Genomic DNA, 21,161 nt, shown 5'->3' with positions numbered 1-21,161 from the left:
ATCCAATGCTTTCATTGACTCCAGTGCAACTATCCTGTGCCATGTACATAAGTCAGGCTCCTCTTGTAGTTAGTGTAAAGAAACAGGTATCTTTGCTACATGAATAATCTCATCCTCATACAGATATTACTCTCTAAAAGGGCTGATTTGTGTTTCCAGGGAGGCTGAAAGGACTAGATCAGCTCCACTTAAGAGCAGGTGTCTGAAATTACATTACTGGCTTCTAATGAAGGATCACCATTATTTGTTTCCTATTAAATTCTTTATTCCAGTGCAATTACTTTTGTTGGCTGTCTTTAACAATCCCCACTGGATGTTATTGCCCACATTGCTAACAGGCCTTTCCATGGCCCATGCACATCAGCATGCTCCTCTCCCTGGGATCTTAGGAGGTCTTGGCAGGAATTTCCCATGAGGATGTTTGCAGTGTGCCAATAATGCCACATATGGAAATTGAGAAAAGACTCAGTGGACCAGGAATTCAAAGCAATGGCGCATTTAATGGATGCTCTTTAGGTGCATGAGGAGGGGAACCATGGGTGGCATGCTGGGTGCAGCAAAAACAACAGACCACTCACTCACCTTCTCTCTGTTGCTGTGGTATCATGGGAGGTGGCTGTGGGAACGCTTGGCTAATCTGGCCATAGGCAGCAGGATAAGCAGCTGTAGAGAAAAGAAAGGGAGAGAAGAAAAGGATAGATTTCAGTTCTGGGAAGCAAGAAACTTTCACATCAAACAATCACATGAAGCTTCAGATGGGCTTTCCCATGTATTTTAGATGCCTCGTATAGCCTGAGATACAATAGAAGTGTCACAGTGGTGCTTCAGATAGTAGCACTCATCTCTGAGCATTCATTCTCCTTTCAATTTTGTAGCAGAACCACCAGGAACAGCCATGTGATCTAAGTGGCGGTCTAAATGGAGATCCATGAGATCTCCCCCACCAGAGATGGGTAATCATCCCAGGAAGTACAAGAAAAACACTCATTCTTGAGCTCAGTCAGCCTGTGCTGACTGGCATGTGCGAGCCCATGCCCATGTTTTTCTTTTGCACTCTGATTTATACACGTGCTTATAATAACAGTCCATATGTATTCCCACTCTCTCTTATTCTATACAGAATATGCACAGAAGCACACTTGTGCATGCATTCTCAGATATACATTTCCTTTCACGTCTATAGACACTTAGTCTTCTACACAAACACAGTTGAAACAGTGTGCAGCAATTAAACAATTTTCTCCACCTCAGCTCCCCCACCAAGCAGACAAGGGGAGCCATTCAATACTACAGATGGTAGATGATGTGCCTTGCTGCTAAAAATACAGAGTACGGGTCGCCTGTGAGCCCAGAGAGAGGGGGATAGGGGCAATGTGTGTGCAGAGGGGTTAATTAACAGCTCAAAGGGTTGAGCTGCTTCCCATCTATCAAACCTCAAAGCAATAAATGACAATAACTAAAATACCGGCAAATGAAGCCCTACATGGAGAATTAAATTAAGTTTCAGATACAGCACTGACATGAAATAATAGCCATTCCTCAGCGGGAGCCCATGATTGCTCCAGTTACCACAGGAAATAATGACTTTGAGGTGGCAGCTTCCTTGCAGTGTTGGCCATGGACACCTCGCAAGGGGAGGCTGAACACAGCAGGGTCATGGTCTGCACTGGGTCACTTTGGCTGGTGTCAGTCCATCAACTGCAAAGGAGCTGCTCAGCATACACAGAGACTTGAGAGTGAGAGAGGTCTGCCCACTGGCAGTCATGGAGAAGCTGCTGGGAAATCAGGAGTATATGCAGCTTCTAGGCAAGCCTGAAGTCTGTACCTCCAGCCACACCAGAGCTAACTAGTGCTGGGGTGTCTCACACATGCACAACCAGCAGAGTTCAGACATACCCTACAGAACGGGCGTGTGCAGACATACACTGACTGTGCCTTGCCAGGCACCGTTGCAGTGGCTCGGCAGGGTCTGTTTGCCCATCTGCCCTGCTCACAGCAGCATTCAGAAGACCCCCACAACACAAAGTGTAACACAAAGTGGCCGCAAACCAAGCGGCCTGATTTTCCGCTTCCTCATTGTATGTTCTAGGGAGGCCTGACCCAGTTCTGTCAGTGAAGCTGCACCAAGGTAAAGCTCAGTGGGAGCCACTCCCCAGTGCTTCACAGAGGTGGCTGTCTCCTTAGGGAGGTTCTGGGTCTTTAGGTTTGGTTTCACGACTACTGCAAATTGAATCTGAAGATCTGTCAGGTGTCCCCACCTCAGGATTCACCTCCCTTCCCACAGCCCCCTTAGCTGTGTTTACAGAATTTAGAGAAGAAAAAGGTTACTGGGAGAATGTGTTAATACTAACGACCTGCGTACTGCTGCACTCCAGCGTAGGCTTGCTGCAAGGGGTCTGCTGCAGTGGGGCTCTGTGCTGTGGAGACAGAATAGAGAAGGAAATAAGGGATTAAAACAGAGAAATAGAATCAGGGAATATCCCAACTTGAACCAGACACCAAGGGTCATTGAGTACAATTCCTATCTCCACACAAGACCAACCAAAATTCAAACTATATATCTGAGAGTGATGTACAAACACCCCTTGAGTTCCAGCAGCTCAGTGCCGTGCTCGCTGCCCTGGTCAGGCTGTTCCACGCCCACCGCCCTCTGGTGCAGAGCCTTTCCCAACCCCCGGCCCTCCCCTGGCACAGCTCCATGCCGTTCCCCTCGGCCCTGTCGCCGTCACACAGAGCAGAGCTCAGCGCTGCCCTCCGCTCCATGTGAGGAGCTGCAGTCGCCATCAGGCTCCCCTCAGCTCCTCTGCTCTGTGCCCAGCACACCCAGGGCCCTCGGCTCACCCTTTCTTTTCCCTAAGAAATGTGTGCTGTGAGACAGACAAACCCAAGGGCTGAGGGCTCTAGGAGTGGAGCATCTCACTCATTCTAAAGACAGGACTGGTGCAGACCTCCCATGATGTCCAGGAGGGCTCTGTCCTCAAGCTTTGCATTTTCCTATGTTGACTTTGCACAGGGCAAATAAACCCTTCTCCACCTTTCTCAAGTTTCGGAGCCCACCTCTAATCATGTAGATTATTGGCATTGCTGCAGTCAACCCCAAAGAGCCCACATTCTAATCCAGGACTGATGCTGTGCTAGGTGCTGTGCAGACTCAGATCTCAGTGACAGCTACCGGCACATGAAACTTTCAATCAGAGCAGAAAACAACAGGGGCATAGCAGGGGGAAGGAGAAGAGAACAAAGCACTGGCTCCTGTTATCCTGACGTTCCTTCAAAAGACCCATTGCTGCCAGGTAGCCCCATTCGAAGGGAGGAGAGGCTCCTCGGAGGGGAGGGGGACACTGCTTGTCTGCTCCAGGCAGGATGCTGTGAATCTCTGCGTAGAGCACGCAGTCCCTTGCTAGCTTCAAAGTGCATTTTCTCTCTTTACAAGTGTGCATTCCTCCCCCTTAAAACTGTTTATTTTTGTGAAACTTTGAAGTGTGGCTCAAATACAACCAAAGCTAGTTAAGATTTTTTTTCCTTTTCCCCTTTGGTTGATAGGGAGAGAAAAAGAGAGCAAGAGAAAGAGAGAGAGAGAGAGAGAAACGTGTTGGATAAGCTCTTTCTTTATCTGCAGCAATAAAATATTTAAAGCAAAGCTTGGCTGAACCTCCAGTCCAAATGTCACCTTGGCCCTAATATTTCACTTCTTGTTATGAGTTTAATTTGTATTTATTGGTGCTGCATAGTTCTACATTTATGCAATCCCTCTGGCTTCGTACTTTTAGGATGTTCCCTTAGGGAGCTGCTGCTTCTCCCCACCAGTTCCTACTTTCTTCTTTCCTACAAGGCTGGTGGAAAAGGCTTGGAGGCTGTGTAGATGTTGACCTACCCAAGGAGGGAGACTAGCTACATGCCAAAATGTGTGATTAGGTGGCAAACGAGTGCTATGGATCTGAAGAAAACAGACAAAATGCTTTATAACTGATACTATTACAGATTTGCCTTAATGTCAAAGATTGCCATTGATCATGATGGTTTGTAAGGTCTCCTATATATTTATCTCCCCACATGCAAAGAGGAAGGCTAAGACCAAGAACAAACATGGAGGGGAGAAATACAACTGTCTAGCTAAGTCTTGGAAGCTCCTATTCTTATGATATAACTAGATCTCCAGGGGTGGTGAGAGGAAGAAACAGGTGAGACTGTTGACTTAGGCTGGATGTTGGTGGGTTGAATTGCTGTCTGACTTTTGGCACGTCCCACAGCATCTGTGTAAAACAGGAAAGCATTGCATTATTGTAAGGATTTTCACTCAGACAAAAGAACATGAGGAGAATTCATTAAAACCTCTGGAGATCAGTAGAAGCATCATAGAGATGTAAAGTTAACGTGTAGATGCTCGAGGAAACTATAAGAAATGCTTGCAAAACATAAAATCTCTTCTCCTTTTACTCTTGCCTTTTTGAAGAAGGAAGTGACTAAAGTCTATTCTTTTTAATGTCTGTTCAGAATTGTTTCCTTCTAAAAACAGGCTGTTGAGCATATTGCTCTAGAAGAAAACTGAAGGATACAAAAGGCTGAGTGATGCAGCAGTTCCTGCACTCCTTTGGGAGAATGGTTCTTACTAACTTGAACCCTCTATACAGACCAAGATTATATGCTCTTGGATAGAAGGAACATCCTGAGGAAAATAAAAAAGGAAATGTGGTAGAGGGAGCAAATCTTTATAGAAGAACCACAGTATTGAAGTCTGAAGCAAAGGAGATGATCTGCTGTGTCTGCCCTAAAGGCAACTGCCCTTTCCTGGTGGCACCCACCTGCTTATAGAGCTAAACAAAGGAATTCTCTTTGTTGCTCAGGAGATACACTCACAGTGTTTTTGTGTTTTGATTAGTCTAGTTGGATCAAAAGGTCATGCCTGTCAGAAATCACAAATCAACTCTCCAGGAGGGCACGGTTAGAAGGAGCCTGAGCTGCTGGGCTGTGCAGGCTGGTGCAGAGCACCTGAGTGATGTCCTGCATGATAGCAGTACGTCTGGGGAACATTTCATCCAGTGTGTCCATTCCAACAACTTGTCCATGACATGGCTCAGTCTGCAGGCCATGCTGAAAGATAGTGTAAAAGCTGGCAATGGACTTGGGCATGCACTTTCCTTCTCTGACATCTGACAATTGGCATTGCCTGCCTCTTTTTAGATACAGGAAAAACCATGGCATGACATGTATTCAACTGTGGCCCTTTTCATTTTTTCTTGCCTTAGATGGGCACGTGTGGAAACTGTCTGTTCTCCCAGCTACAGTTGAGACTGTATCCTGCCCATACAGGACAATGGCAAAAACCTTCAAATAAGCTATATTATGAATTCTTGGGCTTTGCAGGCTTTGCTTTTCCTGAAGGAAACCTGACACTTCTAATTTTGGTTTGGATCAGAATAAAATCTTCCACACAGTTAAACACCTTTTCCTGGACTGAGCTCTGGGCTTACAGTTTTAACATGGATTAAACCCCAGTGGGGCTGGCCGCTTTTTCAGAGAGAACACGTTTCAGCAGCTTTAGGAGCATTACATTGTTTGGCCTTTGTGCCAGTGTTAGAAACTGAACAGGGCCTCCTGATTCATTGATGAGCTGCTCTCCTTACCCCATCCTTTGGCATCTTGCCTGTCCTTGGAACCATATTCTGACCACTGTAACCAAGCCATTTGCTGTAGGAAATGTACACTGAATATCACTGTTCACGTTGAAGATTAAATAATAAAACTGGGAAAATGCTTTATTTAAAGGGTTTGGAACAACAAGCATTTAAGCACAGCCTTTTTCCCTCTCACACAAAGCTTTTAGTGTTCATTATTTCCCTGCATCTTTAGGATTTTAGGGGTGTATTTAACTGGGTGTTTATTTCTCAAGAGACTGTTTCATCAGTAAGAATTACTTCCTGGCTTGTAGTATATAGAATCACAAAATCATAGAGGGTGGGAGGGACTTCTGGAGATAATCTAGTCCAACCCCTCTGCTAAAGCAGGTTGCTTAGAGCAGGTTGCACAGGAAAGCATCCACGCTACTCAACTTGTGTGATATACCTTTGGCTCTGCAGCTGTACACATTTTCCTCTCCAGCTGTGCTGGGTCTGCCTTTGTTTCATTATGACCCTAAACCATAGAATCACAGAATCATAATAGTGCTGAGCTTGGAAAAGACCATCAAGTCCAACCTCAACCTACCATAGTACCCTAACTCTAACAAGCCAGTCCACGAGCACCACATTCCCTGGAATAGCTGCAGTGCCACATGGAAGCACAGTACATATTCTCTGCTATAGCAGTTCTCTCTTCAGAACAGGCCTTTTATTGGCTGGACTCCTTCAGCTTTATAAAAGACAAAATATAATGTATAAGATAAAGTCTACTGTAGAATATATACTTTAATAAGACACCAAGTTGACTAACATGACTTTTCTCTCTTTTCTCCAGAAATTACAAAGCTACCATGAGCACCAAAACCAGAAGTTATTGGTCACCTTTCTTCAGTAGCTGTCTCCGAATTTTTTCCTTCACTGCCAAGGACTGACATTCTTCATAACCCAAATTCTATGTCTAGGGGTCCCAAACCATCGATTGCTCCCAAATGAAAGCTCTCCACTGACTCTGAGGGAAGATCCAGTGTTTAAGTCATTACTTAAATAAGTGTCAAATAGTGACTTATATGATGGAGAGCTGTATGATGGAAATCAATGCAGTACTGAGTGCCCACAATCTGAGGCATATAATACAGTCTACTTCCTGAAGCTCAGCTGATCAGCAAAGACTGCAGTAACTTGGAAAATGAGTATGATCAGAGCTTAAATTCCTCTGCAGTGAAGGAAGTCATGGAAACTCCAGAAGAGGCAGAGAAGAAAGAGGATAACATTGCTAATGATGAGGATGCTGGCATTCAAGAAGTCAAGCACCATAACTCTTCAGTTATTGCTGAACCAATAAAAATAGACCGTGCAGCATCAACCAGAGACTGTAGTAAGTCTGAAGCATTTTGCAAAGAGTTCTCAGATGCCCCTGATGGGAATAATGATGTTTCTAAGAATGTAGATGAAGATAAGGATATTGTAGGTGATTGCAGTGAAACCAAAAGCAAGGAGGAAACTTCTAACAATCTAAAATTGGTTAAGGACAATGGTGATAGTCGGGCTGATGGTGATAGAGATATCTAAATAGATATCTTTAGAAGTCAGTACCAAAACTCTCCATTGATTCAGTCAGCTTTGATCAAAATTGAAAACCATATACTCAAAGCAAAGAAAATGCCAGGTATTTATAGCTGGTTTGACATGCAGGACTACTGCTACAGTGGCCGAAGAGTCTCTGGATGCTCTTGGAAAGGAGTGAGGAAGAAGCACCCTTGGGCTGCAGCACCAGATGACATGTGGAGGCAGAAACCCCAATCTGCGTATCTTTGTTTTATTCAGACCCTCACAACCTATCTTATCTACTTGGGAAATGCAATTGTGGTGGGTCACCAACTGCAGGATTTTAACTTGGGAGTTCTTAAAAATAAAAGTGATGACTTTTGCTCACTGATGAACTCATCTTCCTTAGCTCTGAAGCAGATGAAGATGTAATTTCAGTACAGTGTATGTGTCAGCACTGGCCAGCAAGGCCAGGGGGTACAGGGAAAACACAGACTCAGGGCGGGCTGGGTATCCCAGTGCAAAGCTAAAGTAGCTTGGGCAGCCGTGCTCATTGTGCTGGATGAATTAAACTTAGTGAAGGGCATAACTGCGTGTGCTTCCAGCTGTAGTGTAGATGAAGCCAATGGTTGGTATTGGTCCAGAAACCTCTAGGCACAGATTAAACATTTATGGAAGCTGTGGCCATACTGCGTTCAGTAAAGTGACAGCCTTCCTATGTATTAATGATCTGTGTGAAGTTCAGAAGGGGCTCAGATGTGCAAGGGACCCATGATTTAGAGCTAACCCAAGGGCTCCTTGTTGCTGTAGGCTGGAACATATCACATACTAAAATTCAAAGTGATGGGGAGATATGAGTCACTTCTGTGTCTCAACACGAGGAGATAAGGAGAGAAAGTTGCTTTATTCCTTCATAAGATGTAGACAATATAATCATGCTGAGGAAGAAGAGTTACCTTATCTCAGCAACCCTTTCTCCCTATCCAGTTTCTTTATTACTGTAAATATTAGTTTGTGTGGCGACAACTAATAATTACGATATCCCTGGAAAATGATAGACCAAATTTAGAGACAGGGTAAACTTTTTGCATCCTGAGCCTCTCAGCTTTTTATTGCATGATGTAATGTACATGCTGAGGATCAGCTGATGAAATAAAATGGAAAAAACAGAGAGGCTCCTGAGAGGCCAGGGAACAAGTATCAATCATGTCAGCCCCACTGAAGTTAGCATAGACGTGCTTTCCAGAAACTGAAGATCTGGCCTTGCCAGGGCAAGCTATAGGTGTACTGTGAAAACAGATGCTAATAGTAACTTCATTTGGCAGCTCAGGGCAAGAGCCTTATCCCTGGACATAACTTCTATATTAATTTGATAATTTCCATATCTCCATGGGAAAAATTCTGCTCAGATACGATTGTCACTTTGCAAGACAATCCTGGCCAAGATGCCACAAGGTGACCACAGCAGATAACCTTCCATAAACCTGGAGACATAAAACAAGCCAATGACCTACTATATGGCCATAAATATAAATTTAACGAAGGCAGCACTTATTCATTAGGCAGAAGTCAAGAAATGACTCCCAAGTCCTTCAAAGAAAGTAGATCCGTTAATGTCACTTTCGGAATCCTCTGCCTGATGCCAAAAACTAAGGATGATTTCCCAAGTCAGCATGAAATACCACTGCTTTAAAATTAAAACCAGGAAGCTTTCTTACTACTCATATAACTCTAGATTTAAGTCCAACTTTTTAAGGGGATGTTCAGCTAGTGTTAGACCTGGCATTTAGCTTTAGTCAGACAATGAAAGGATGGAGGTGGCAGTAAGAAGCATGCTGTTAAAAATAAATAAAATCAGTTTAAGTGATGCTGTATAAAGAGTGCCTCCTGAGATGCCTGTAACCTCATGTGGAATTGACAACGGAGCTATTATGAGGGTACAGCAGGTGGAAATGGTCGTAGGAGAAAGGGCAGAACTCTGCTGTGATTGCTCAGTGGTGTAGATCAGGAAGAATTGCACTGAAGCCAGAGGAAGTGGTAAGGAAATGAGATGATGGCTACTGCCCAGGTCCCCTAAAAGACAAAAGCAGGGTCTGGCACATTTGAGGCCCCCTAAACACACCCTAAGATTTCACTTTGGTGGAAGGAGTAAGCAAACTTTACACCTACATGATATTCCCCTCAACACCTTTTATTTAATTTCAATAATTGAATTTCCTGGCAGACACGCTTTATTTCATCTATTTCACCCTGTTTTCCAGCACTGCTCCCTGCAAAGATCTATCAAAACTTTTATCACTTGAATCCACAACTTTTTTTTCTGTGCCTTCCATTAATTCCTCTCCCAGTCCCAGAGGTATCTTACATCTCCCCCAGGAATACAGCTCTGCCTCTGGAGCCTCTGGGAGATAGATTGGGATGGAGGATGATCAGAGAGTGGCAGGACTGTTGGGGAAGGGAAGAAAATTATAGCAAAAAAATCCGTACGAAGGGTAGGATTAAAATAAATAAATAAATAACTGAGTGGGAGGGCTCTATTCACCTTCTTAAATCCAATTTAAATCACTCTCTACAGGCCTAATCTATAGCCATAATTACATCATTTCGTACAACAAGCTTGTGAGAGGTCTTAAGAAATTTATGTAGATTAAAATTCATGGGTGCCATAGTACAGATCCCATATTATTAAGATTGATTAGGACAGCTGATGCTGTGATTAAAGAAGCCAGCGTTTACTGTTGTAATTAATTAGGTATTCAGACACAACAATAACTGCAATAATAGAAAGAATGTGCTGATCCGGCAGAAAACAGAGACTGATTCTGTGTTTTATAGTCTCATTTTGCCATTTAGGCACTGGACACCATTCAGTCAAAGATATGTTGTCCCACTGCCTGTTTCTGTTCACAACAGGGGAGCTCCTCTGCTCTATCACGTGAGTTGGAAACAATCTCAGTTATAGTAGATGCTTGTTTGGGACAACAAATAAGCTTACTATGAAATTCATATAGCTTATCACTGGAAATCAGAATTATCTTTAGAATTTTCCATATAGGCCTGCTTCTAACCCTATCCAAAATTGGTCTTCTGCTGAGACAGGACAATAAGACTCATGTCTGGCCATGAAGAGCTTCCAATGAACACAGCAAAAAAAATGCAGAAGAATTGGAAACGTCACAAGATGGAGGTGGCTGGCCAAGGTGACTTACTAATTCAGCAACAGAGCCAGGACCAGACTTCTCTACCATTGTCTGAGCTCATAAACATATAAATCAGGGTCAGATTTTAAACACAACGGAGCACTTAAATTCATGTTTTTGGGAGCTTACTTAAGTGACCTCTGAAAAAAAACCCTCAAGGTGTTAACTCACTTAGGTGCTTCTCCTCTGAAAACTAGCTAAATTCCTGCTTTGTATTTACACCTTCTTCCAGATCAGAGGAGAAAACGCTTTGGCTCTGAAAAGGCTCCCACAACTGCCTTAAACAACCTCATTCATTATGTCTGCAGTGTGATTGTTCGAAGTACACAGCATCATTAAAGTGGCTTAGACTACAATTGAGGATGGCAACTTGTTATTATATTTTTAATGAGTGCATTCCTTCACTTATTTATTTTACCAGTAAAGCGTGGTTTATGGCACGTGGCAGATTGTTACAAATGGGTCAAATAAATGCTTTCCAGTCATAATGATGTTTCAGGAGCTCACTGTTGCACTTTTGAAACTGCTGATACAAAATATGAAAGTGAAAGCTCATCTCCGGATTTATGGTGGACAAATACAACAAAGCCAAACATTTCCCATAGCAAGTAACTAAGCCTAGGGGCTGCTGAGCCAGGTATTTCCTAGGACATGGTGTACGATTGGACTGAATGTTATGGGAATTGGACCTTCCTACAGGTGATTTTGTTAGTCTTTTCTTGTTCTTGCTCTTTTCTTATTCTCGTGAGTCACATCCTCTGATAACTTTGAAATGCATGCCGTGGGGTGGTGGAAGCTGTTTCCTTTTTCTGTCTGCACAAACGAGTCCCTGATGCTGGCCAATATCACTGGGAGGGGTCTATTGAGACCAGAGAGGACTGGACCCTATGCAGGATATCAAGTGGAGCTTGCTGTCTCACTAACCCAGACATATGCACACTGAGTAAGCAAAGGTGAATGGAGGGACTTCTGGAGTATCTGCAGTGAGGATATATAAAGCTCTTCCTGGCAGCAGCAGGCAGTCAGGAACAGTAGCACTGTGAGCCTGGGAACAGTGAATGAGGCAACACATTTATAGAGACTTATGAAGAACTAAGGGAAATCTTTTGTAGTTCTCAGTAACTACAGCTCAGACTAAATGCACTGAAGAAACCAGTGTCCTGGAAAGCATTCTCCATCTGAAGCACCCCAGTGCTGCCCTACCACTGGGTTCACCCCTGGCTCTAGTCAAGCTGGACATCCCACTGGGTACTATGGGATATCTTTATGCTTCCTTTCTCGGCATCACTTGCTCTTTTCCGAGTGCTCTGCTCAGTGCCCTCTTCTAGTTCTGTCCTTTTGTTCACTGATCCTGTGACAGCTGCTTCTGTCTTTTCCATTCACTGCCCTTTGATCTCTCACTTTTTTCCCCTCCTCTTCGCAAGGAGAGGAGAGTTTTATTTTTGCAGGGGACATTTTGTCTAGACCCTCATAATGCAATCCAGTAGTGGAAGGACTTGTTTTTGGAGAGCAGAGTGCTGATGGTATAAAATATAACAGAAGCCAGTGCAGATGATCTCCACTGTTACAAGAGAGGCACTGGGCTCTTTATAACCAAGGAATGTAGGCAGAAGAGAGCAATCCCTATTACTGTGACTAATGGTGAAGTGTCAAATGCCCTTGCATTACTACAAAGTGACTCACCATACCATGGCACAACAGATTATGCTCATTGTCCCCATTGTATGTTGTGACACATTGCCATACTCAATAGCTTTGCAAGCTGAAGACTAAGGGGCAGGCATTAGCACAACAGGACCAAATATCCAGAGGGACTCATACTACTAGTAGAAGAAATATTTTCTCTCTTTTGATTCTGTCCATGCCCAAAAGTGCAGTGAGAGGCATTATGTACTGGTTGTACTTGGAGAGTGTGAGAGCATGGCTTGCAAAGAGCTGTCTGCAAGGAATTGTTTTCTGGGAGTACTGCATGGATTTGTAACTCAAGTGGAAGTCACGGAAAAATAGAATTCCTGCAGGATTCGGGACTGTGATTAGGGGCCTGGTGAGTAGGGTTGTTTGACTTATTCTTGCCTTTGCCCCCAAATCCGTAGGGGTTTCAGTAGTCTGACCCAAATGGTACTTTGTGTGCGTCCCTGCTCCAGACAAAGGCAATATTAAAAAAGGATAGGGTAAGAGAGAAAAAAAAGAGTGAAACTACAGGGTGAATACAATTACATAATTTGCACCTGCTTTTATAGTGCAAAAATTGTGGAGTTCTTGAGTTGCTTAGGTGTAACATCAAAAGTATTATAGCTAGACACAAAGGTGAATGTGTAGACAAACTGCACAATTAATGAGATTTATTTGGGTCTGAATGATGTGCATGTCATCCCTCTACAGATTTTGATTGTCCTGCTTTGCTATTTTCAGGCAACAAAGCACATTCTGCAATAGGATATAATGGTCTGAACCCACATTTCAAGTTTTTTTTTGTTGGGTATGAAAAAGTATCTAAGAGCAAAATTCAGGCATTAAACAATATATGGCAAATCATAACCATAGCTTACTATGGTAACATACATAATACTGCAGCACTCTTGGCCACTTTTAGAATGAGAGATATATCATAAAAGAAAATTGTTTGGAAGATGCTGACTTTGGATGGCACCTGCATGTTCTTTTCTTCTCTATAGTGTTAGCGCAATTGAATGCTCAGCTTTAATATTTTATTTCTATCCTTGCATTTAGAAATGCAGAACCACAGGGCAGTGCCAATAACGGATACTACAGAGTAATATACAAAAAATCCTATAATGAACAATGATGGAATAAGCTGCCCAGTGATAGTGATGAAAATTTCTTTCTAACCCCAAGCAATTAGTGGCTGGATTATATAATAAAGCATGAAGGTTTGTGTCCTTTCTACATTTTTATCCAGTCTAATGTGACTGTGGATGTTCTCATTATCCATATAAATGTCTAATCCTTTTTTTTTTTTTAATGTTGCTAAGCTCCAGGTCTCAATAAAGCCTGTGGCAAGGAGTAAAGTTTTGGTGAGTGCATAAATGCTCATTAGGAGGAGAAGAGAATAAGATGGAGCAAACACATGCCTTGTCCTACACCTAAACTGCTACAAAAGAACTTGCTGTAAGAGATTTATTGCAAGTGGGCACAGGCAGAAGTAAAAGGAGTGGTGAGGGCTTGGCTGACTACTTTATACCTCTGCTATCACTTAGGATGTCATTGAGTTGAGGAAATGTTGAGCACCAGGAAAGACCAATATATTGCGGAAGACATGCTGAGATAAATCCAAATGTTGTACAAAATAAAATATTTGCATGTCAGATTTTTTGGCAGAAGGGAGACCCTCTGCCTGAAGAGAAGAAAAGCAAAGATGACTCTCATCTGTCAGTATGTTATGTTTCTGATGTTTGTGCATGGACTTACTATGAAATGCTGGCTAAGAAAGCCTCTCCAAAATCAGAGAATCGGATTAAGGCCATTGACTTTTATATAATATTGGATGAAATGCCTAACTTAAAGTTTTCTTTAATTACGGGGGTATTTAGAGATAGTAATAAAAGCTCAAGTCATTACAGTTCATCTAGAAATATCACATTTTCTCTGATATTTGCAGTAATGGATCATGAACAATTAGCCAAGAGGAGCTAGACAAAGCAGTGAAGAAAAAAAAAAGAGCGGATAAAAAGAGCAATGATGGGCTGGCAAGCAGGTAAATACTTAAATGAGTAGAGGAACCAATAGATATATCACCTTAAAGATTGGGTTCTTTCCTGCTGTTATGGCTGAGCTCACTGAGCACACTAAGGCTTTATCCAATCTTCTGATGCCTCCTTTAGCTGCCAAGATTGCTGATCCCTCTACACTGCTACAGACATATATACATGCCTAAATTTTAACAGAGCAAGTTCCTTGATTTCAATTCTGCCTGAAGTTCAACTCATGGCTAAATGTTTATTAGATATGTGTATGGGGGGAAATTATAGCTATTTTTTCAATACTGTTGATATTTCTGGGTTTTCCTTTGATGTATCCACAGATTTTCTTTCAGTGACTTTGAGCAGCAACTAGGCAAGACTTTTGTACTTCTTTGTTATGAGATTTTTTCCTTGCAGCTCATAAAGTACCCAGTAATGTCGAGTCTTATAAGTTTTCAGGACTGCTTGAGGTGGAAAGAATTTTTTTTGTTAGGGTGTTTGTGGGCTTTTTGGTTGGAGTAACTGTCTGATTTCTTGACAGATTAGATTGATATGAGTGTCCCAGGGTAAAATATGCCTTTGCCAGATGGTAGCTAGGATCAATTAGTAAAATTTATTTAAATTATATTGTTGTGATTGGTATTATTAGTGTGTATACAGTCTGTGGTAAGAACTGTCTTTCCAGCTCCAGCTTGAAGCAGAAGTCTTTATCAAATCCTGAGAAAGCTAGAAATTACAAGTCCACATTAAGGACTTGTAAACCCCAAAGTTCTTGGTGATTACAGCCTCACATTGTCCATATATCTGTTAAGTACGGGCATGGAGGTAGATACATATTCTTTAATCTCCCTCATTCATTTCTGACGTCAAAATCACCCCGTCAGGACTGGCATTTTTTGAGATAGTCGCAGTCTATGAACCCTATCAGCTGTCTGCAATGGCGTGACACGATAGGATGAAGTTGAGCCTGTTATGTGGATGTGCTGAACTGACTTCAGTCACCTGCCCTGGTAAGGCTAGAGGGTTTGAATGCAGCAATTATTTTGGAAACTAGTGTACACTGCCTGGTACAGGGTATAATCCTTCTGAAGTAGCTGATGCTAAAGACATTTCCCTAACACTGATGAAGCAGGCTGTGGGTATGTCAGTGGTCTGGCTTACCTGGGTAAGGGTGTATGCCATTCGCAAACACGGCTTCTGCGGCGGGCTGCCCGTTAGCCTGCGGCGGGAGGCCAGTGAAACCATTCACCCCAATGGGAGATGGGATGCTAGGCACAGCTGGTGCAGTTATGCCAGGAGGCGTGCTTCCACCTGCAAGGGGGGAAGAACACAAAATCAAAGCTGATGAGTACTGGAAGCAGTAACTATGTAGGGAAAGCTCCTGATGCAACAACTATGACCACCACTCAGAAACCTTCTGATAATTCAAGAAAAGAAAAATCTTCCAAGCTTTCTCATGAAGAAAACAACCACTCACACGATCGCAGGCTAAATTTACCATTGCTTTTTTTGTTTGGAAAGCACTTAACATAAGAAAGATTTGCAAAGTTTTTTTCAACAAACAAAATTTGTTTAGTGATCCTGATCTCTAAGACTAGATCCACAGCTAACATCATGTAGTACAAGACAGCAGAAATACTGCCATTCCTCCTGAGCTCTCTCCCCGGAGTACTACATGTTTGATGACTTAATAAGCAGACATTTCTTTCCTAGATATCATTTAGCACCAAAAGCAAATTCACAGTCCCACTTTTCTACAGTTTCTCTTTGGAGATGTCAGCTTTGTGGGCGTAGTGATTTTCAGGGCCACTCTTTCTCCACTCTCTCATGAATACACATGTAGTGTGCAAACTAATTTTGAACTCCAGCATCAGGGATACTTAAAATGTTTGGCAAGTTGATTTGTAGCCTACAGACAGACAGCAATAGATTTTTAGTGTTGCTGTTTTGGCCCTGCCTGATTTCGTAGTGTCAGCAGGGATCTCTCACAGAAAAGGGGCAAAAATTAAGCTACAGTTTTCCTCCATGGACCCATGTTCCTACATTTCTTCCCAGACTCATCCTGCAGGGGCTATAATGCTATTGCAGAGGAACAATTTAATCATTATGTTTTGGGTGCGATCCTGTCACCCACTGTTGAAGAAATCTTAAAATTCTGTGGGAGGAATTAAATCCTTCTTGTACCTTACTGTTTTTTCCTATATGTATTTGAAAGAACTGGACAGTCTGTGCTACTTGAAATGTATTCAGGATGTTTCCAGAGAACAAAAATGAGTTTTCAATACGTATGAAATTGTATTTTTCTCTTGCTGTCTGGGGTGCGAAGTTAAACTCTCTTATTTTCAGTAATATCTTCCTGTGTCAGGATATACTACTGATTGCAGGAATCCCTTTTTTAAACCAATTGCAGAAATTTTCTTCACCATCACAGCACTCCATGATGGGTTAGTCCAATAACACACTTTAATGACTGCTTAAATCTGTGCTGGTGCTTTAAGAGAACTCACACAGATTAATGAGCTGCTTCAGGATGTTCTGATTTGAGCGGCCCAAGAAGCGTGCAATATTTTGTCTCTTTTCTTACACCCTGAGCAGACAAGCTGCTGCTTCATCTTTCCTTATTTAAATGGTGTTGGCCTCAGTGGTGGTGCTGGGAGCCAGTGGTGGCAACCTGAGTCCAAAGGCAATGCTCTCAGCATATGCCATCAGCTTGCAAATCACAAAGGCTAGTTAAAATTTCAGTTGCTTTTCTGGATCTCTCTTTTATTTGCATAGGCAATGTAAGTAATGTTTTCTAAAACTGCAGCAGGGGATTTGAGCTTGCTATTTTGTGCATGCGTAAGGAAGTTTAGGAATATTCATTGCAATTCTTTAATTTTCTTCTTATAAAGAACCCCCTGGAGAGGTCAGATCTGTAGCTGCAGTAAGACTGGCATAATGCCACCACAGAAGACAAATGGCAGTGGTGCATGCCAGTTGTGGATTTCATCCCCAGTTTGAGATATCTCGCTGAAGCTACACCAGGTGCAGATTTACAGCATGGAGGGAGGAAGAAGAAAAGAAGAAAGGAAGCCTAAAGAGAATTTCATTTCTAGTCCTGTCTTTGCAGTAAGCAGAGCATCAGAAACATCTCAGAAGACCCACATTTTCCTCAAATTACATCAAGGACAGGAGAAAAGGAAAATATACACCAAACTTCCAGAGACATGAAATTAATATCCTTGCAGTTGCAGAGTGTTGTGTGAGATGAACATGATAGGCAGACAGCATAAAGTTACCGTGCTGAATTGCCCACTGTGACTGCCTACTGCTCAGCACTGACTGCAGGCAAATAAGATGACTACACTGGATGTATAACTTTTGTACGGTTAAAGTCTGGTGAGTTGCATCCTCTCTCTTGTCAGTTTGATTTGCCTGGATCCAAGGCTCATTAAGTTCTCGGGTCCCATGGGAACTCATGAACATGAATGAACTCATGACCACGTTCTGAGGAACCCAGTGTCCGGGAGGCTGGATTAGGAATGCATCAGAAACAGGTTATGTTCTCAGAACATGAGGGGCCTGAAGATAGAAACTCAGAGGCGCTGTGCTCAGCTAGCACCTCCAATGCCTTTAGGACTTCTGTGTTAGCAATGTCTTTTTTCTAGCACAATTTTTCTTTTGCTTAGGAAAGATCAAAACACTTCTTTTTTTTTTCTTTTTTCTTTTCTTTTTTTTTTCCAACGTTCCAAACACTTTTTCTAATGCCTGCTTTTCAGAGAACTTTGAAATGTTTCATTTTCATTCCAAGTCAGAACAAAGATATACTTCAATGACTGGAAATCCTGCTATGAAGCAGAATGATCATTTTCCATTTGGCTTTCTGAATGCTAACAAAAGCCAGCAGGAGAATTCACTTTAGGCTTCAGATATCTCCTGGCTACTCAGAAATTGCTGCTAGTGTTGTAGACTTGCTTGCTCAGACATATGTGAAACATTTTCTATGCATCTTATCACAAGCTTTGTAAGTGTTGTGGTAATACAAGGAGTCATTTCAAAGTCTAAACATTTCACCCAAGGAATAATTGTCAATGGACATTTCCACAACCCATTACAGAGGTTTTTCGTGAAGGAAGCTACACATTCAAGGTAAATCTGCAATAATGCCAAAGTGCACAGGCTCCAGGATTGAAAATATGTCATAAGAAGAGTGCAAAATCTGCCACCGTGAAAGAGATCAAGGGATCATCTAAACCGGTGTCTTATTTTCAATAATGACCAGTCATGGGTTCTCTGAAAAGCATGTAAAAAACATGAGCTCTCTTTCTTCTTCTGTATTCTGACAGTAGTTCCCAAAAGGTAGTGGGCACACCAGAAAAGAGCTTACATGAAAGAAGAGCTGGGATATTTTTCATGTGCTGGATGTTGTGGCAGGCACAGAATTTGGCTATCATGTTAGTATTTACACACCTATGTCACAGAACGGCTTATTTTCAAGACATTTATATGCAAAAGTGACTATGCTTGTTTGTGGTGGGGACATCACAAACCACTGCCTGGATTCAGCTTTCCAAGCCTTGAGAGCATTTGAATTCAAAGCATTCTTTGTTTGACGTTCTCTATGCTCCCACCAACACAAAACAAATCTAGCTAATGCAAATATGATAATCTTTCCAGCAGCGGGTTTAAAGGGTGCACATATAATTAAGCCACTTTTCTATTTGGATTTGCAGTAGCTTCATCGACTCATTGTTTATACATTTATCGCTATGTAAACATATATTTCAAAATGTATGGTGTAAGATTTTTGAGTCAAGCACTTTTCCTTGTCTCTCCACAAGCTGGTGTGAAATTAGATCTCTCTTCCTCCCCTTTTCCCCCTGCACCTTATATTCTAATAGCAAAGGAAAAAATAAATATGTGACCCTGTAGCTGCTGACATTGATCCAGCTACAGATTGTAAAGAGATGATAAGCTGTATATTAATGGAGAAATGGAGGGTTTTTTTTTGGCAGACAGAGGTTATCAGAACCAGATTCATTAGGAAAAGCCCTTAAGCCTGTGCTACTGTGGCACCTTGTCTCCTTGCCATCCAGTGTCTTTGCTGGCTGCAGTGTCAGTTGGACTTTTACTGATGGTGTGGATTTCTCTGTGCCTAGCAGTGAGGCTTACCAATCTGCTCTGCAAGGGGAACCAGATCCTTCTCTCCCAGCACCAGTTGCACCATGGCTGGCTCACGCTCACCCCTGTCATATCTCACTCACTCAAAACTGTTGTCGAGCTGGTCCTCTTCAGGTTGGCTCAGGGCTTCAGGTTCACATGCTGGCATTGCAATGCCTCATCACTGAACTCAGTCCCATCTCCAGTACCTCTCATAGGAACAACTGGCATTGTCTCTGAGACACTTCTATCCTAAACTGTTCCTTAGAAATTGTTCTTCTTCACTGTTACACCCCTGAATCTTCTGCTCCCCTAACAGGGTCAGCAGTATATTGCAAGCCCCTCCACATTCTCACTTCTTTTAAAGTTTGGCCCCATTTTTTCCAGCTGTTACCCTGCTGCCCTTCAGTTAGGCCAGCAATCACTAAATAGTTTACCTGTCCTGCCACTTCCTTGACCTGCTGCTGCCCAAATGATTTCCTTGTTCTTCAGAAAAGCCAGTTCTATTTACACCTTACCTTAATTCTCTGCCCCCCAGCACAGTCTTCTCATGTCCTGCTACAGCCCAGCCAGCAGTGGGCCTGGGTCCTTCACCAACTATCTGTTTCTATTCCAGCTACAAAAAAATCTTCTCACCAAATACTTGCACTCCAGGTAGCATCAGATTTCCCTGAGTACCAGCAGCCCTATTTCACAATAGGATTATTATGCATTCCCAAAATACAGCACATCTCATTAATGACATTGCATCTCACTACAAATGTTGTTCTGTTTCTGTCTGGACCACCCTGGCTATGACAGCATGAGCACTTATCCCTCATACATCCTTACATACTACCAATTAGCCAGTCACTGTGGATATTTTCATAGAGTTGATCAGGTTGGAAAAGACCTTAAAGATCACTGAGACCAACCACAACCTAACCATGCTACCCTAACTCTAACAACCCTCTGCTAAATCATGTCCCTGAGCAACACATCCAGACGGTTTTTAATCACATCCAGGGATGGTGACTCAACCAACTCCCTGGGGAGCCTATTCCAGTGTTTTTGTGTCATTATTCCATTGTGCTAAGGGAAAGCTGTGTAGGGGATGATGCTGAAGGTCATGGTTGAGAGCTCTTCCAGTGCCTTACAATTCCCTCCTTCCAGCAAAATCCATCACATCCCATCTCTGGTGGGTCTCATCCACAGCACTCAGCCTCTGCTCAGCATGGAGCACTGGTAGCCCAACAGCCCGCTGTTGGTGATCGCTTTGGCACCTTTTTTGTGATACAAATACTGATTCCCAGCTGGTCCTGCCCATAGCAGGAGGACTCCTGTTCCAGCCCCCCGGAATGATCTGGTCTGACCTCTGCTCCTTTTTTGTGGTAGCCTCTTCCAGCAAGACCAGCATTTCAGAAAACAGTTACAGAGGGACAAGCTGACAGTTAACACGTCCTTCGAGGTCTCCTGCCCCTCCTGCCACCCCTTCCATCCATCCAGGCCACTTACCTGAGGTTGGAGTCATGGGGGCAGCTGCCAGGCCGTTCATGTTCAGGGCCGCCATCTGCTGCATCTGGGCTGCAGCAAAGGCTGCCATGGGGTTCAGGTAGCCACCCTGCGCCACCGAAGCCATGATCGCGGCTTGCTGCTGCATCAGCTGGAACAAAGAGAGCAGGGAAAAAATATCACGCAGTCACCAGCAAAGCAACCTGGGTCACCAGTACCAGGATGGAGACCACATGCCAGAGTGTGAGGCATCTCTCCACTTTGAGATGCTAGTTTGGTACATCTGTGGTAGCCCCCACCCTTTGCACTTCTTTCTCACTACAAGAGCGAGAAGCAAATTGCATCAAATGTGTCTCAGAGCATCGATGTGTCTTTATGGTTCCCACATTCCCAGCATTGTTCCCCAGTGTGGAGGTCTCCTGTGAGCTGTACTCAACACTCTGAGTTCTGATCTTTCCTTGCTGAGG

The 21,161-nt window shown here is 43.0% G+C and overlaps 1 protein-coding gene across 2 annotated transcripts; it reads right to left on the bottom strand.

Annotated features, from left to right (window-relative positions):
• Positions 1–510: 510 nt before the first annotated feature.
• Positions 511–20,839, bottom strand: CELF4 (CUGBP Elav-like family member 4). Of its 2 annotated transcripts, none has more exons than XM_019610254.2 (4): positions 20,698–20,839; positions 15,226–15,375; positions 2,355–2,417; positions 511–663 (listed from the first exon to the last, which is right to left on the bottom strand). In XM_019610254.2, exons 1-4 carry the CDS (start codon positions 20,819–20,821, stop codon positions 575–577), a joined length of 426 nt encoding a protein of 141 aa, XP_019465799.1. In that variant the 5' UTR covers positions 20,822–20,839; the 3' UTR covers positions 511–574. The 2 variants fall into 2 exon arrangements, with proteins under 2 accessions (XP_019465799.1, XP_019465798.1); XM_019610253.2 differs by having other exon boundaries at positions 513–663; positions 2,352–2,417.
• Positions 20,840–21,161: the final 322 nt, after the last annotated feature.

Source organism: Meleagris gallopavo, chromosome Z (genome assembly GCF_000146605.3).
Source record: "Meleagris gallopavo isolate NT-WF06-2002-E0010 breed Aviagen turkey brand Nicholas breeding stock chromosome Z, Turkey_5.1, whole genome shotgun sequence".
Classification (NCBI taxonomy): Eukaryota; Metazoa; Chordata; class Aves; order Galliformes; family Phasianidae; genus Meleagris; species Meleagris gallopavo.
The sequence above is the reverse complement of the archived record's forward strand: the minus strand, read 5'-3'. Positions and strand labels throughout refer to the sequence as shown.